This window comes from Gobius niger (genome assembly GCF_951799975.1).
Source record: "Gobius niger genome assembly, chromosome: 12".
NCBI classification, from domain to species: domain Eukaryota; kingdom Metazoa; phylum Chordata; class Actinopteri; order Gobiiformes; family Gobiidae; genus Gobius; species Gobius niger.
Window position 1 is genome coordinate 10034456 of NC_136863.1, and position 18546 is coordinate 10053001.

An 18546-nucleotide genomic window follows, 5' to 3' on the forward strand; every position below is an offset into this window, starting at 1 on the left:
TATCTCTTGGAATGCTGAAAAGGGTTGTAAACAAAATACAAACAAGATGTGGAGGTTTGAGCTACAGCATTGTTAAGAGCAGTCCCATAGTAAGCCAAACCCCCTGTGTCACTGGCTTTAATGCATTATTCAGGCTGTGAGATTTCACCCTCGGGTCAGGTTTAGTCACGATCCTGACACTGAGCTGATACTGTTTCACCACTTTGCTGAAGCCCTTCTCCCGGGACACGCACTTGTAGTTGCCGTCGTGCTGTTGGGCCATTTTGGGGATGAGGTGGAGGCATTCGGACTTCATCTGCAGACAGGGGATGAGCTGCTTGTTGTGCTCCCAGTTGTGCTCCCAGCTGTACTCGGCGTGGTATGAGTCGATGGGACAGGACAGGTAAAAGGGCATGCCCAGGGCCACGGAGTGGACCTCTGCAGGGGGCAGCTGTATTCTGTGTATTTCTGGGTGAAGAAATACACAGGGTCAAATATTTTTAAGATCCAGTTTGCGATCTATTGTCGAGGGCCTCTATTTCACTATGGAGACTCTATTTATTGGGTGAAAAGAGGCTTTACCTGGTTTTAGACACTCGTTTGGGTTTCCAGTGAGTACATTCTGACTGTTGCCACTGCGAAAAAGAAAACATGTGTATAATTGTAGCGCTCTTTGAAAAAAAGTATGCATATTATTTATCCACTATAGAGCTTACGGAGCAGCAGCGGTGCACTTTTTTTCACTCTCTGACCAGGCGCAGTAAGGGTCCTGGGCCAAAACACAGTCTTCACAAGACGAGCCGTACTGGCAGCTCTGCAGGTCCACTGTCGCAATGACGTCCGAAAATCCCACCACCAGCTTCTTCTACGCACAAAGATGACTATTAACCCGAATGCTCCCTCTTAAATTTCTTAATCTCGAAGAAAACGTTGAATCATTGAATTAATCTACTCTACTGTTGTGAATGATGAAATATCTGGGATACAGCTAATAACATGCATAGGGAGCAAAAAAAGAAATCATGGAGCCATTTTGTCTGTCCATACCTTCTTGGAGTCCAGTTTGACAGACAGCGCAGCAGAGGGATTAAAGAACCTCGTTTCCGAGATGAGGAGCGGTTCATCGCCCGCCTCCAAGACTTTATGGACCTTCCCAGAATCTGCAGCAAAAGATAGTGCAAACCTTGTATTACCTCCAGCGAGACAGTGCACTGCCTGGGTATTTTTAGCTTGTTATTCTATTGATAAACCAAACAGGAAGCAGGCAAGCAAACAGGGAGACTCCTCACTCAAGACCGCAATGACGTATCCACAAAGTTTTCATACCTTTCTAAACCTACTTCTATTAGATTTTAGTATTATACTGCAGTCTGACATAGGGTAACCACATGTGCCTTTTTTAGCCATTTAGGCCCCATCAGTGCTGGGGAGAATACTTTTGCAGTCTGTATTTTGTAATGTATTCCGTTACTTTGTCTAAACAGAGTACTGTATTCTGAATACTTTTAGAATACTCTCACAGTGATTGTCATTATATGTATCTATAAATATGGTGAATAATTAAAAAAACTTAAAGGGACTATACAGAGTTTAAAATTGTTAAAATGAAGTATTTTCCTCCCCTACGTGTTTCAACAATGTCCTAATGTGTAGAATGAGCTCAGACCGATTCACCACAACTGCCTCTAAAATCCTGCACTGTCACTCAAAAAGTTGTTAATTTGGGTCGAAGTGCCCTCATGTACGAGCTTAATATAGAAGCTGCAGTTACACGTATGACCTGAGGTGACAGTAGTGAGTATAAAATGGCTAACTTGCATCTAGCCCCTTTAAGACTACGATTGTTGGAACACCTATTATGAACTCACATTAATTAGGAACTCAAAAACTCTCTTGGCAAATGGAGCAGTTACAGCATCATTGGCACATGTTTAAATCTTTATTATATTTTAGGAGGAAAAACAGGTCAACATTAAAAGTTCTGTATTTCCTGGATATTTGGAAAGTGACTGTATTATAAATACTCTCAAATGAAAGAGTAACTTTACCAGAACACAGTTACTCTAAATACGTATTCTAAAAACATGTATTTAGTTACTCCCCAACACTGGGCCCCATCCCATTGTGGTAATACCACATTTACAATTTTGCCACTTGTGAAATGGTAGATTTAGAGATTAATAGCCATATTCATTGCTTTAAATGTACAGTGAGGGTTCTGACTTTCTTGGTTTGAATAGTTTGGTACATTTTGTTATCCCTGCGCAATTTGGAACTAAAACAGCAAATTAAACAGTAGTAGTAGTAGTGTTTCCCAACCAAGGGTACAAGGACCTGGGGGTACTTGAGGACTTACCAGGGGGACTTGGAATTATTACAGATATGATAAAACTAGTATTTCTATTATTTTCTATTACTTTCAAAGGGAAGTCAGTTGTAACGTTTCTCAGAATAAAGTTTTGAATTTGATAGTAGCTTCATTTTGAACACAACAAAAAATGGTTTAGTTGACCACTTTGAAAAATATTGGCGAGATCCTCGAGGTATAAGAGATTTGGAGTTTAAATGAATAAGTTAGGGGGTACGCAAGACAAAAGAGGAAACCACTGTCTTAACTTATAGTTTCCATTTCTCAAGGTCATCCCACTATGTCACGTCACATTTTTACTGCCTTTCGTGTTGATCATTGTAGTCTGATACTAAAAACAAACATTTTACACAAAACCATAAAGCTGTAGGCAGTTTTTGTAGTTTGTCTACAAAATTAAAGGTCTGTGGATGCATTCCATTTGTTATAGCCTCCATTGAACCTTGAGCGTAGCAAAATACTGTTATCAAGGGAATAGAGGGTTATGCACTTCCTAAGCTCACTGAATGTGCATGACATGAGTATTTTTAGCTTATTGTTCTATTGATAAACAATACAGGAAGCGAGCCAGTCAACAGGGGAACGCCTCACAAAGGGCCTCAATGCTGTATACATAAACCCAACCAAACCAGGACGTACCGGTGGCCAGAAGGAGGACGTTGTACGATTTATTGTCTGCTCCTCGGACCTGATCCACTGCGATCTTGGTGTAGTTGTAGCTGCTCACGTAGAACGGGGCTGTACGGTGCACAGATGGGACCCAGTCGGACATCTCCGGGTGGTCCTTCACCACGTTGACGGTGGCCAGTGGGAGGGTCCTGCTGTTTTTTACACACTGCAGAATGAGGAGGAGGACGTTAGGCTTGATTTATACACGTGGGGGATGGAGACGTTGGCGCTAGAGTAAGCAATTCCACGCAGTGCGGCAGGTAATGAATAGATAGCAAAGAGTTACTCAGGCTTAGGACAAACACATCTGTCCCATGAGACTAAACTGTTTGTCAGGGGAATACACAGCAACTGCTCACAAGTGACTGTTGCTGTGACTAAAATGCATACAATTAAGCAGGGCTGCCTAAATATTTGTCATTTTGGATCTACATCAATGTTACTGCCACCATAGAATACCTAATAAACCTAGTAGTGCTGTTGTGTCCTTGGGCAAGACACTTTATACACCATGCTAAGGAATGGATTTGGTGTATGAGTGAGTGATGGAAGATGGCAGGCTGTAGGTACAAGAGAGTTAAAATAATCAGCTCTCATTAACTAAAACCGGAATCTAAACTAGATGATTGATTTGTAACCAGATTGATGGGTTCAAAGTTCAAAGAAACTTGTAATATTTTTGTACACTACGCAAGTGTTATGACAAAATGGGACAGGGGGTGTCTGTTCTTTTTCATTGTGGGCCTTATGTATGTGGTCAAGGCAGTGAATCATTCAACTGCGGAGGTTTTAATTGTGCAACCACACCTTTATTCAGGCATCTTCATGCAGCTCCGTCCCACACAATGTTTGTTATTGAGGTTGTGTAGAATTCTTATTTGTTTTTTTTATTCAATGTGGATGAAGCAATGACATTGGACGGACCAGATGTATTGTTTTAAGTGTCGTGCTCTTTTTCAACACTTGTCCATTGGCTTTTAGGTTACAGTAGGAAAAACAACAACACATAACACATACATTTAAAAGGCGCAGTTTACACAACAACTCTGGCCCACATTTTTGGCACTATTTGAGTTCTCTGCTAAAGATGTTAAAGGAATAGGCCACCGTTTTTACATACTGAGATATGCTCTTACCTCACTTTAGCCGAGTTAATATATCCCCGTCTGGTCTTTGTCCGTGCGCTCTGCCAGGCAAACGGAGCACATACGCAGCCTCTCCCACATGTCACATAGCTCCAAAAAAGCTCACGATAGAAGCTACCAAGCTCTTCCACATGTTCCCTATTTAAATAAAGTTACGTGAAGTGTTTTCATGCGAAGTATATTTACACAGAAATGTAGCATGTCGATTTTATAAGCAAATAAAAAGGGGGACTATATTGTGAGGCGTAATGATACGAGGAGTAAAACGTCCGCGCAGTGACTCCTAAAGGTTATTGACGGAAGTGAGCGGGGGAAGTCTTTAGGAGTTACTGCGCAGACGTTTTACTCCTCGTATCATTATGCCTCACAATATAGTCCCCCTTTTTATTTGCTTATAAAATCGACATGCTACATTTCTGTGTAAATATACTTTGCATGAAAACACTTCACGTAACTTTATTTAAATAGGGAACACGTGGAAGAGCTTGGTAGCTTCTATCGTGAGCTTTTTTGGAGCTATGTGATATGTGGGAGAGGCTGCGTATGTGCTCCGTTTGCCTGGCAGAGCGCACGGACAAAGACCAGACGGGGATATATTAACTCGGCTAAAGTGAGGTAAGAGCATATCTCAGTATGTAAAAACGGTGGCCTATTCCTTTAATGCTAGTCTACAGTTTTAGTCCAGTGGGCAGAGATCCACTGACAGAGAACCTAGACAGAGAAGCTGCCCTTGCAATAAAGAGTTCAATCCCTGGCAATGTACTGTATACAAACTCAGCAAGAAGCCCAAGGAAAAACAAAAATTGGTCCAAGGAAGCATTTGGCCCCAGGCTGCACTTCCGGCACCCTTTCTGTCGACCAATGTGGCTTTTCTCTCAATGTAACCACCTTATGTTCATTTCTGTGGTATTGAAAGTGGTATCAAGTATCAAGCTTTTTCCTTGGTATTGAAATCCCATTAGAAATGTTGTTTATCATGACAACATTAGTGGGGAGCGAATAGTAATAGCAGAAAAATGTAAAGTAGCTTTGAGTGTTTGTAAAGGCAGCTACCTAAATACCTAGTATAAGTATGAAGGAAGTAAACATGAGTAATAAAGTCAAATACTACTTCTGCTTCTTCTGACTCATTCCGAGAGTAGTGCCGTGTATAAATATTTAAACTACAAGTTTACATGAGGCACATTTACCATCAAACAGTTAAATGGGGCAAAAAGAGAAGTTCTATAAGCAGAACTGCAGAGTAACAAACGCACGACTTACAGTTCCTGGCCGTGGAGAAGGAATCTCTTGATCATAGTCTTTAAATGTGGAATTCTCAAAAACGTCTTCAATCATTCCTATAGTGTAGATGCAAACAGCTGTCGAGTTCCTAGTATAAATGAGATAAACAAACAATTAAAGCAAGCAGAATTATAAATGCTTAAACATGTTACAGAAGTAGCCCCCAGCTCTACAAAGGTTATTGAACGCTGATTTAGAAGGCTGTAAAGTGACTTGGAGTGACAACTATTTGGGGCCACTTGGTCAGCATGTTGTTGTTAATGACGGAAGAGAAAGTGCCTAACCAGCGGCTTGTAAAGATGGCGTAGACTCTCGTATTGTTCCAGTTACTGTGTGCAGCACGTAAATGTCCTGGAGGTGGTTGAAATAAAGGGACTGCTCCGGAAAGCCACACACCAGTCGGGCTTTGATGAAGGAGGTCCACATGTTTTGAAAGAATCGCTTAGAGCCACCTTCGTCTACCTGAAGAGAGAGAGAGAGACACAAAGTGAGTGATGCAACTTTCTGTTCTTGCACTGAGAAGAAGTGCAATAAATAACCTTCATATCAATATAACAGTAACTTCTGCCAAAGCATCTCAAACATTCACTCCCGAAACCAAGTCCAAGAGCCATGGTTTGTATCAAGCAGAAACAGAGCAAAGCATCTGAGTCACAGTAACTCTTAAAATGAATATAAAGTTGTAAACATATGATTCTTATGATCTTTGGCATAATGACAAATTGTCTCATCAAGCAGGGGTGGTTTGGGCTTTTACCTCGATGGGAGATTTTAAAGGGACTATAAGGAGTTTAAAAATGTTAAAGTATTTTCCTCATCCTACATGTTCCAGCCATGTCCTAATGTGTAGAATGAGCCCAGACCTGTTCACCACAACTGCCTCTAAAATCCTGCACTGTCACTCAAAAAGGTGTTCATTCGGGTCCGAACTCCGAAGTGCCGTCATACACAAGCTTAATGTAGAAGGTGCAGTTAAGATAAGATAAGATAAGATGGTACTTTATTGATCTCACAGATGGAGAAATTGCATTCGATGAGAGAGCATCCGGCAGCAGCACCCATTCAGTGCGCACCACTCTTTTTTTTTCTTTGGTGAAAGATCGTTGTGTCGCGGCCGCCATCTTCACTGTTTTGGTCACAGGAGGAGCACTGGTTGATGGGAAATCCGTAGACGATGACCACGACCACACAGGTGTAGTTGGCCGTGTCGGACAGACGCGCCTGCTTGATGATCAGGTTGTGGTCCACGGTGATGTAGAAGTTCCTGTCCTCGGCCGGGTCGATGATCTCGTTGTCCTTCAGCCACTCCACCCGCATGACCTTGGAGGATGGAGAAACTGTAGCTGCCCTCTGTCTCCTCTGATCATCTGAAACGGTGCACCGCCTCCTGGGCTTGTCCCCGTCTCAGAGCGTGGTGTCCTGCACTGGTCAGCTCCACCTCGTCCTTCCTCTTCCTCCTGCACAGCTCCCTCCACAGTCTATCACCATCTCCTCGTTGGTCCCTTTTGTTGTTTCCTGTAGCTCCTCTTGTGACGCCTCCTCCGTGCTGCAGGTGTGGGGGCTCTTGGTGCCTCTTCACTGTTCAGTGTCTCAGAAGAAGATGTTTGTAGATCTCAAATGGGTTTAGCTGATAAGCTAGCAGTTTGTTTACCTTCAAAAAGCAGCTTTCTTCAGGACCATTTTGGACTCTCAAAGTAAACAAATCCACCAAACCTCCACAAAAACATGGTAAAGACATACAAACATGTGGTTCGCTGAAAAAGGCAAAATAATTCACTGAAAAAGGCAAACAATTCAGCTGCACCAGGAGAGAGGGAGGTCACTTCCACAGTTACACATATGACCTGAGGTGGCAGTAGTGAGCATAACATGGCCAACTTGCATCTAGCCCCTATATAATACCTGAGGGAATACTTGGTGCTTGAGTGAGTGCTTGTTACAGAGTTCACTGGCGCAGACAGGCTTCAGTCGACCCCATGGGCATCGGGTAACGGTGTTGTGAATCGGGCAACGGTCATGTGACTTCCGTCCCTACATACATTTTGTGTTACATCCAAACTTGGTAAAGAGTTATGTGGTATTTTGCCAAAGACCTTTCCATTTTTGACTCTTTCTCTATGCCATGTTTTCCTTCATGACATCCATAAATTTTCTTCTGGAACTCCCTTGCTCTTCCTCCTCTTCTGTACAAGGTCAGCGTTCCCATAACAGCTCACTCAAATCACATCAATTTCAAGCTCTGCAACTTCCATCTAGTCCTCCCATCATTTTCTTGGACACGTCCGACCAGGGTGGGTATTACAAATCTTTTTTTATGACGACCAGTGTTTATACCACCGGCCCACTAGATGAGGTGATGTCTCATTCTTTAGGTGTGGCATGACAGCATTGTCGACAAGCCCTAATGACACACCCAACCACAGAACACAGGCAAGCATGACCTTACCTTACAGACTCTGGCAACCCTCGAAATCCAGTGGTCAGCCTCATGACTCGGGTCTGAGTTCAGTTCTCGAAAAAACACATAGATCTTCTCATTGTCTCGGTCGTTCTTCCGTTTCACGCAGGTCGCCGAAATAAAGGTGGGCTCTGCGACAGGAAGAGAGTCTTTAGTGTTCAGTCCCTCATAGGATGTAACATTATTGGCAATAAAAAAATCCTTGTTTTGTTGCAATTGAATGGTGAACAGGGCCATGTCCAGACAAGAGGGGGGGCAAAGGTAGAAGCACAGGCCACCCCTGGTATCTAATGGGCCACTCCACTCAGAAAGACTGAGGTACTGTAGATTGGGCGTCATTTACAAGTTAAAATGAATACCTAATAATATCACACAACAGTATGGAAAATTGCTATAAGCAGGAACAAACCAAAGCAAGTTCAACAGGTTGCTGAAAGTTCTCAGTTTTTCATACTTAAAATTAATGGCTTTCTTCATTTACATCCATAAAGCTTCCTCTAGCCCTCACTTCTTCTTCCTCTTCCATAAAAGGTCATTGTTTCCAAAACACAGCTCAAATCTTTTCCATCTTAAGCTCTGCTACGCCCAACTATTCCTCCCATCTTTTTCTTGGACACATCCAACTAGGGCGGGTATTACAAATCTGTTCTTTCTACAATCAGTGTTTTTTATCTTCTCTCGCTGTAGCCAATTAAATGAGGTGAAGCAGAGGTTTCAAACAAGTCGCTACCAGTTTCTCGGCAGCCTTTTTGAAGTACTAGCTTCCCCAGAGACTTAACATAAGCTGCGCCCCAGCATTAGTGCCCCTTCCTGGGCAGTGAAAAATGTCTCTGGACACGCCCTTGGTCATAAAAGGGGCACAAAAACACAATAAAGAAAGGACTGGGCACCGTTAAATGTACAACACAGGAAAAAAAACTATGGCCATCAAAAAATATTTACCCAAGACCTACTGTATATCAGGAGGTTGATATAGTGAAATTTTACAACCCTTATTTAAAAGCAGATTTAACATTTGTCAGGGCAACACAAGACAAGAAAAAAAATCCTTACAACACCAAACATTCTATTACATCTGACCACAAATGGCAAGACGCTTATTTTGTTCAGCAAATTGTGTCAAAACAAGACTTTAAAGTTACAAAGTCAGACCTAAAACACAGCTAAATTGAACTAGAGTAGCAAAATCGAGACTCAAACTGACCTTTACACCATTATTATTAAGACCTCAGGGATTTTGCGATATAATGTGACTTCTTGTGATATGGATACTGCATCACCAAACATTGCTATCATTTGCTGTTATATTGTGCTCTTTACTATTCGTGTACCTAACGTCCAGTTGTCATACATCCACACATTGGTCCTGTTCCCGGCTTTTCTTCTAAACTGTAAAGAGCTCCCGTCGCTTTCCAAAGGAGCAGCAGCATACAGGTCCCCATCTGTGCACAGAGAAAGAAAGAGATCACATGAAAGTAATACTTGTTGTATTATTTAACAGAGAGCAGCTGGACTACTCCACAGACACACATGACTAGCTCTGATTATGTAATTGTGGATGTCACATTTTCAGGCCTCAAATCCCACTTTTGAGATGATAAGAGGCAGCAGCAGCAGCAACATACCGACAGTGAGAGATATCGAGTTTTGGGAGTATTCAAATGGTGAAATGCCCGTTCCATCATCACAGTCCTCAGACTTGTTCTCTCCTGCAGAAACCTGTGAGGGAAACCATATTGTTAATTGTTGGTAGTTTTGGTCGCCTTAATTGGTCAGTCAGTGTTTATAGTCCCTCACCAGAGTGCGACATTGGGGTCGGTATCCATTCGTCCCGCACGCATACACTCTGCCATTCAACTCTTCAATGACTGTGATAACGTTTTCACATGGTGACTGCTGAAGAACAACACAAAACGATGAATGTTTAAAAAATAATTCAGAAAACACTGAAATATATTGAGGAATTGGGCTGCAATCCACCAAAGGGAACATTGCCAAGGGTGATACAGCTTTTAGCAAAGTGGTATCTGTCTGGAAATAGAGTCTTCTGTTTGACTGTGTAGCGGACATCCAAATCAATACAACATTGATTCTTATACAAATGTTTGCATCTGATATGTTGTGCTGGATCAAATGATGTTACGGAAAACCTCACCTCTGGGCATTCCTCGGGTTCGGTGGTTGATAAGTTATACCTCTGCACAGAAACAATAGTCATTACACATCATGGTGAGGCTGCTATATGTAACAATTTACATAAAATAACAACACAAGACTGAGCATAAATCCTTAATGTGCTCTTCCTACACAACTGCCCTACCCCAAACCATTAGCATTAAATGGAGATTAATGCCTTGAAGCCACAAGTCATTTGTGGTTCGCGCCAGAAAATGGCCTCTTGTGTCTTAAAACAGGTCATTACTATGTGGGTGCTATGGAGCATGAAATTAAGGGTGATCCAATTCAGGAGCTGCAGGAGGCCACCAACTGTCACCATTTAGATGTTGACAATAAACTTAATACTGCTGATAGAAGTATCCTTGAGTTCAGAATGATAAAGATATGGGGAACTTTTTATAGCAATCAAGTATTCAAAACAAATAGCGCTGATGAAACTGGTGAATTTATTATTGCCTTTTGTACAGGGCTCACTCAAACTTAGCAAACCTAATTAAGACCACCTATCAGCTGTTTGTGAAAGGTCAGAGCTGTCAGCAGCACGCCAGTTCCATGTCAGTGTTTTTTGTGTACCCAGCTGCTTGTTCATGTTCTCTTTCACTCTCGGCTCCCCATGTGGCAGCTTTAACATCAGCATTCTTCTGCCCTACCCTCAGTCTGGTCACAGCTGACTTTATTTCCACATAAGTGTGTCAGCATCACTTTACCAAAACCAAAGCCATCCTTCAGAGCGCCGCACCTCATTTCAGCTCATACCGCATCATCAGTAACATTAAGTCATCCGTCCCACACACAGCTTGACAACATTTCCAGTGGATTGAAGACAACAATGTTCAGGACAGGGCCCATCAGCTGTTATCTCACATCCTTTTTAGTAGTGAGAAGACTGCAGTGTCAGTCGGTGCCAACTTTGAAGGACATCTTTATCTCACAGGCTGAGCTCTTCCCTTCCCTTCCTTTGCTGGCCCCTTTTGGGTACACGTTTTTGCTCTGTTAATGCGGATTCTCTGTAAAAGCACCCTAGACCCCTTGCATGGCATTGATAGCAATTGGTCACTTATTTCATTGTAAAGAAAAAAAACTATAAAAACATACCTCTACAATGTGACTGTTACTTGTGTTTAGTCTTAACACAAAATCTGTTCCTCCGACGTACAGATCTTCACAATCCTGTTTGTAGAATAACACTGTGTGGTTCTGTAGCCTTGTGTAATTGAGTGCAATCTTCATGCTGCTGTCTGTGGATTAAGCAACAGGGATCAGTTCAGCACCTGTTCTCCAAACTGCCTGAGCGTCTGTCGCATATTGCCTCTTGGCTTCCTGGCAAAAAAAATAAATAAATGAAAAAGTTATACGATAATGAAGTAGCCTACTTACCTTTGCTTATGAATCTTGGTACATTATTTGATCCAAGAGCTGGGAAGTCTTCCAGTAAAAGGCTGAAAACAAAATTAAACTCTCCAGCGAGGAAAACGTACAAGGGTAGAAACCACTCCATGGTGAAAGCGCTCATGTCCACACAGTCACCCTCCGACGCCTTGAGCTCTCATCCTCCCATGGGGAAAAGGACGGAAAGGGGACATCAGCTCTGTCTGACCTATCAGCCTCCTCTACAAACCATTCAGCATTTAGGATAAAATGTTAGGTCCGAGCAGCAATGTTGTTTTACATTCACTCTGTCGTGTCGCCCGCCTCGCTCTCTCTCTCTCTCTCTCTCTCTCCACTGAGCTTGATAGTGTCTACACGAAAAAAAAAAACTATAAAGAGAGAAATCCTTCAGTCTGTGGGCTGAAAGGGACAGCTATGCCATGTCTGCCAACACTTGTTCTTTCCGCCCGAGTCCGGTATATTTAGGCTGGATTCACCTGCGCTCGTGCTGCTCGCTGAGCTGTTAAGTCGGCAGGTGATAAAAAGCAACGTTACACTGCGTAGGCTATTTAATCGATATTATTAAAATTAAATCGACATAATTAACGCAATGAGAAAATAAATAAACAACAAAACGCGGGCATAACTGTAATATTTACTTAATCACATTTTTTTCTTATTATTTAGTTTTTCTTAGTTATTATGTATTCATTTATATTTCTCGTTTTATTTTGTTATACTAACTATTTTATAGTTTTATTTGATCAGAGGAACCCAAAATAAAACAATAACGCGAACGCCAATTTCAACCAATCAGCATAGGGTAATAAAATATGTGTTTGAAATGTAAAGCACACTGGACTTATTGATAGAATATAGAGGTAATTGTTTTATTTATTTATTTTTGGTATTTTCTTTTCCTGTAGCTTGTAGGCTGCAGTATTTTTAAGGGTGTAAGTCATACTGATGATCAGACACAATCTAGCTGGAAGGTGGCAGTAATGCGCCAGGACAGTTCGCATCCGCCGTTAAGCAGTCAAAGAAGAAGAAGAAGAATTTAAACCAATCAAATGCGAGTAAAGAAACTCCACTTCCTGGTTTGCTCATGAGTTGCTCAGCTGATCTCCTACCAGTCTACGATGGTAAACATCTAAAAATAATCCTAATTACTTGTCTTTCTGTCTTTAACTCTTTAGCGGAAGAGCTTCTATTTGTCCATGTCACATATGCATCGCTCTGATGGCAATCTACGCCTTTTTCTCAGTGTTAAATGCAGGGCGGCTAACAAGCTAAGCTAGTAAAATATCTTGATGCTTATTCTGACAAAATGTTTTCTGTGGGTTATAGCGGTTTAGATTCTGCGGTGATTTGGATTGCCCAGATTGGGTTCTTGCAGAAATAAGCACACTTGCTAAACTGGTAAGTTAATATTAAATTATATGCCACAACCAACATGAGAGGCTAACTTTTCTCTTGTTTCTTTACATTATTTTTTTCTTTATCTTGTAGTCAAGTGTCAAGATGAAACTACTGTGTGCTCAAGTTTTGAAGGATTTGCTTGGGGAAGGCATTGATGTGAGTCTTTTTGTTGGCTTCTTCTCAAGTTTGTGCTATTTTATTAACTGTTTTTTAATGTATCTTTCGCCACAGTATGACAAGGTTACAAAACTCACAGCAGATGCAAAATTTGGTAAATAGAAATTGTACAAATTCAATTAACCCCTGTGCCCCAACATTTAATTCACATGGTTTGAATTGGTAATTCTTTATGCAGAAAGTGGAGACATAAAAGCCAGCGTGGCAGTGCTCAGCTTCATCCTCTCAAATGCAGCAAAGCATGATGTAGACTGTGAATCTCTTTCCAGTGAACTACAGCAGCTTGGTTTGCCTAAAGGTGAGCCCTGGATCATTCATCATTTGCATGGAAAGGTGCATTAAACTATACAGAAATAAAACAACAACCTATTACAGTGACCTAGTCATACCTTGCTAAATATTTGTCTTTACTCAGCAATATTTTTCAATTTGACACAGTATCCAAAGACAACCATTTGGCTATGAAGCATCAATCCTTTGTGTGCACATAGGTTTGCATTAAGTGATTACATGCAAATGCACCACACCTAATTGTTTAGTTCAAAGTTCAAATGTGCATCAGTTTAAATCTAATGTAATTCTATTATCTGTCATATCAGAACACACTACAGGGCTGTGCAAATCATATGAAGACAAACATTCTGCCCTGCGAGAAAGATTAAAAGAGATGAGCCTGAGATGTAAGTACATTTTTTCAGAATGGAAGCCCTTCAGTTCTCTGACATATTTTCAGTCTTGGTTTGTATTTGTTTGCTTTACAAGTGGGCCGACTTGAAGCTGTGTCATGGCGGGTGGACTACACTTTAAGTTCCAGTGAACTGAGGGATATCAATGAGCCGTGTGTTCAGCTGAAACTGCAAGTGCAAGGAGCTGAGTCCGGAGCCTCCGAGACCACTGTGGTGTCAGTTTCTGCTGAGAAGTTCAGAGTCCTGCTTTGTGGTCCGATTTTCATTTCACATTATAATGTCAAGGTCAACAGTTCAGCTGTGGTCATCATAACTTTGTGCCTGTATTTGCAGAGCTGAAGCAAGCACAGAATCTGATGAATTCCCTACAATGAAGGCTGGACAAATATAGCAGGAGACCACTACAGAACTAAATAATTGGTCTATTTGCCAAAATTGTCTTCTTCATATTGTAACTTTTCATATAATTGTTGACTTATTATGTTGCCCTGTGTTATTAGATAGTTTTTGTAAATAATGCTGTGTACATTGTCACATCATGTAAGACTGTATTTGCACATTTCAAGCTGATTAATATCAATGAGTTAATCATTTTGTAATAAATATTTGTGTTTTTATAAATGTGTTGCATAATGAGATTCAACCATTTTTCAATCTGCTGTGAATGGTCAGAGCAATAGCAAAGTAATGTATTATATAGGAACATAGATATAATATACAAGACAAGGAAGTGCAAAGGTATTCCACCTCCTGCACTGCACCTAATTGAGATCTCGCGATACTTCTGAATTCCCACTCTTACAACTGTTCGGTAACAACAAACCAACGTGGGTCGCAGTCGTTGCCTACTCTTACTCTTCCATTCTTGCTCAGATTTTTGGGGTAAGCAAACGCATAGTTGCATTATTGTAGATACAATTTTAAAACTATGTGGAGATATTTAGATTCTCCTTGGATTTTTGCATACATTTCATAGATCTCGCATTTCACCGATTACACGTAACAGTGTAGCACTGATGATCGTCAAAGAGCGCTCTTTTCAATTGATCTGTCGAATATGACCCATGCATATCATCGGTTCTCGACTTTTAAAAGTAGGCCGACCTTCCAATCTGTATGTTAAAGCCAACTACCCAAACTACCTTTATCCAGTCGGCTTTGAATGATAGGACAAAAATGAAATGAAATAGATGGTTTGATATAATCTTTGCATTGTCCATTAATGCTCGAAACATTAATTCCACATAAATGAGACTACATTTTGATTAAAGTTTTAAGTTGCATAACGTGCAAGCAGTCCCACCCCCAGGACCTTACCGAACAAGGGGCTCTGCTCACACATGTCAGGAATGTGGGTTCATTCATGAGAATGAAATGTTCTGCAGGTTTTAAATCCATTGATTTTACACTTTAAACCATATTCAAATCAAGAATCTTCAATGTAGATTAGATGTAGCAACTAATGTATAATCCTTGTTTTTGCAGTTATCTCAGCTGCACAGCCAACATGCCAGAGGGACCAGAGCTTCACTTGGCCAGCCTTTATATCAAGCGAATGTGTGAGGGCGTTGTGTTCACCGGAGCTGTCAGAAAATCAGAAGTCAGCAAGAGCCCTGACGTCCCTTTCACCTGGGAGGCCTACAGCATCACTGCCACCTCCAGAGGGAAGGAAGTGATGCTGACACTGACGCCTGCAGACGGGGATGGAAAACGCAGAGGGGCGAAAGGAGAGGCAGCCAAACCCATGGACATTGTCTTTCGCTTTGGCATGTCTGGGTCGTTCAAAATGACCTCAGTGGATGATCTGCCCAAACATGCGCATCTATGTTTTTACACTAAAGAGAAGCCGCAGAGAGTCATGAGTTTTGTGGACACACGGCGGTTCGGGACCTGGCATCCGAATGGCACTTGGCAGGCTGCTAGAGGGCCTTGCGTTCTGTTTGAGTATCAGAGCTTTAGGTCAGAAAAACGTAACCACAAATCAAATAGTAAATACGTAAATGCCAATAAACTGAGCATTTCTGAATTGTGCAAACCTTTCACACTGATCCGGTTTTGTTTTTCAGGCAGAATGTTTTGTCCCATCTGTCAAACAACGCCTTTGACCGACCCATCTGTGAAGTTCTGCTCAACCAGAAATATTTCAATGGCATAGGGAACTATCTGAGAGCTGAGATTCTGTACAGGTAATCAATATGAGAGCATTTTTAGAATGCCTGAAAGGTTTGTAAGACATGTACAACATTGATGAATAGAATAAATATTTTTGGTAATTTGTGACACCAAAAGCTGCAACGTGGTTCTTCTATTTGGATATGCAAAACATATACTAATCACTTGTTTACCTCTATTTGCATCAGCACCGAAGCAGCTATTCGTTATCGCCAAATGGTCTGCATCCTTTCCAGTAACCGATGCCATCCTGTGACATAATCTTCTTGCACCTTATCAACTATTTGCTTAATCAGAGAATTTGTATATTATTCGGGAATTGCAGTCATGTTGTGTTTGGGCTACATGTATCTTTCCGCAACATTATCAGTTTCCCCTGGCGTAACTTGAAACGCTCCTATCAACATGCATAGGCCAAGTTGTCTCACACCATATTAGGCTCTCAAATTGGCTCAATATACGTCACTCCTAGGATTATTCAAACTTCCTATTGTGGAAACATACTTAAATCACCACCACGATGTGTAGACTGTCTGCTGTACTTGTTGGAAGAACCCTTATTTTCCCAGAGTTTGATCTATTAGTTATAATTTATGAAAGCTATGAAAATGTAGATGGGCACTCTCTCAATGTTACGGGAAGGCCTCTCAAAGCGAACAACTGGACCTTTTGTAACCCTGCAAGTCTAGAAACAGGCGTAGGACGTCTAAAGATTGTTTGTACACTCAGCACTTCAGGGAAAGAAACAATAATTGTTCACTGAAGTATTTCCCCCAGACTTCTCAAGGTGCTTCTCTTCGCTCTGAAGGAGTGTTACTTTCCTGTGTGACCAAGGGCACAGAGAACCTTTTGTTTTGTAATACAATCCGCAACCTTCATCGAAAGACCTCGAGACTGCCTGATGTCTGATAAAACTTGCAACTTCTAGTGAAAAGAGTTTGTTTTCCTATGATTTTCTCTTTTTTCCTGTAGGCTGAACATTCCTCCTTTCGAGTGTGCAAGGACAGTTCTCACGGGGCTTGATTTGGAGGACGTGTGTGAAACCCAGCAGCAGGTGAACCTCAAATATAACTGATGAAACAAAAGCTTCCTGTGTAATCCCTAACCCCACATAATAATAATAATAATAATTTGTAATGCTTGAAAGATATCCGACACAAAGAAGTGTGTGAAACAGGAGATGCCAGACCTGCTCCGGCTGTGTCACTTAGTCCCTTTGGAGGTGGTAAGTCTAGGTAGGTTTGCTGTAGCCCAGCTGAACTTTTCTTTTCTGCAGAGGCTGGTGGAGTAGTCGGCTCAATAATTACTCCAGTTACTACAGAAGTTAAAAACAAGTCATGAAAAGAGCCACAGTGTGAGCGAAAGACTGATTGGTGTAAATAATGTGACAAAAAGAGGGTCATAAATGCAAACCATTTCTGAATACATGTCAACAGGAAGCGTGTATCATAGTTTAACATCTCACAGTGGGAAGAGGAACATACATCTTTAAGAGTATTGCTATGTATAAAATAAACAGTATGTAAATGTATTCTTTGAGAGAAAAAAAGTACATCTAAAAGTAACTCTTTTACATGTTCTTGATTAAATGTTACTGAGTGGCTACTACCCGCCTCTGCATCAGATTTACTTCAAAACTACAGTGTAAAAATGACCCGAACAACTAAAATGGTGCTTGTACTTGAGTTCATGAGTTGTATTTGAATCCATGTTGCAGGAGGAAAGGGCTATGACCCAGAGAAAGCCGACTACAGTGATTTTAAGGCCTGGCTGCAGTGTTACTATGTAGATGGAATGAAATCTGTTCGGGATCACAATGGAAGAACAATGTGGTTCAGTGTAAGTAAAGCTGACCCAGTGAAATATCTACAAATACTTATTAATATTTGCTGATTTTTTTGGTTTATGTTTCTCAGGGAAATCCAGGCCCGATGGCACCAAAAGGTTTGCATATATTAATAATTGCACAACTACAAATGTAAACTGTGCATGTAACTTCAATACTGTATATGTATCATTAGATTCTAAATCACCCAGGGCAAAAAAAAGAGTAAAGAAAGAAGACGACCATGATTACACTGACAAGAAAAAGGTAAAAGTGAAAGTTGAAACCTTGGATTCTTGTGTTTTTGGACTCGCATAATGTGGACTCAGCTGGGGTTTCCTTTCAGACTGCCAGGAGTCGATCTGGAGGCTCAACAAAGAAAAGGATAAAAAAAGAAACAGTGGCCAAGACTTTAAAGAAAGAAAAGGAAGCAGAACCTGTTAGCAAGAGGGCGGAAAAGACAAAGAAATCAAAAGCACTGGCGCATGAAAAGAGCGTGTCCCAGAACAGGAAGAGGAGCCGTGCTGTGGTTCAAGCTGAAGGTAAAAATGTTCAAAATAATATACTGTACTTTACCCTTACATCATGAAAAATGTTTTCAAACATGTGTTTTCAGGCTCACAGATGGAGAACAGGAGAATAACCAGGCAGAGCAGCAAGTGAAAACACAGCAATGATTCACATTTTTATATTTTTAATAAATTGTCATTCAAAAAATACTTTCTGGTCATTGTTTTGTCACTGTATCAGTACCAGTAATTACATCTGTAGTGTATCTAATTTCATGTTGTGAATCAGACGATCATGAGATTCCAGGT

General features: G+C 41.1%; 3 protein-coding genes across 3 annotated transcripts; 2 read left to right on the forward strand and 1 right to left on the reverse strand.

Moving 5' to 3' along the window:
* Positions 1–669: 669 nt before the first annotated feature.
* On the reverse strand, positions 670–11735 carry sema7a (semaphorin 7A (JohnMiltonHagen blood group)). Its single transcript, XM_079568195.1, is given in 13 exon segments — positions 670–844; positions 1027–1139; positions 2987–3182; positions 5425–5533; positions 5730–5778; positions 5781–5907; positions 7892–8034; positions 9235–9345; positions 9529–9622; positions 9701–9799; positions 10059–10100; positions 11177–11319; positions 11459–11735. Coding segments are annotated over 13 exon segments (1515 nt in total). The 5' UTR covers positions 11595–11735; the 3' UTR covers positions 670–691.
* Positions 11736–12514: 779 nt separating this feature from the next.
* commd4 (COMM domain containing 4) lies at positions 12515–14298 on the forward strand. The gene is made up of 8 exons (XM_079567962.1): positions 12515–12591; positions 12797–12868; positions 12959–13024; positions 13100–13139; positions 13224–13343; positions 13645–13725; positions 13808–13984; positions 14065–14298. Exons 1-8 carry the CDS (start codon positions 12589–12591, stop codon positions 14103–14105), a joined length of 600 nt encoding a protein of 199 aa, XP_079424088.1. The 5' UTR covers positions 12515–12588; the 3' UTR covers positions 14106–14298.
* A 232-nt stretch (positions 14299–14530) lies between these two features.
* On the forward strand, positions 14531–18437 carry neil1 (nei-like DNA glycosylase 1). Its single transcript, XM_079568198.1, has 10 exons — positions 14531–14613; positions 15217–15690; positions 15798–15917; positions 16876–16957; positions 17051–17138; positions 17621–17742; positions 17820–17847; positions 17925–17995; positions 18075–18270; positions 18345–18437. The coding sequence occupies exons 2-10, from the start codon at positions 15239–15241 to the stop codon at positions 18389–18391; spliced, it is 1206 nt and encodes a 401-aa protein (XP_079424324.1). The 5' UTR covers positions 14531–14613; positions 15217–15238; the 3' UTR covers positions 18392–18437.
* Positions 18438–18546: the final 109 nt, after the last annotated feature.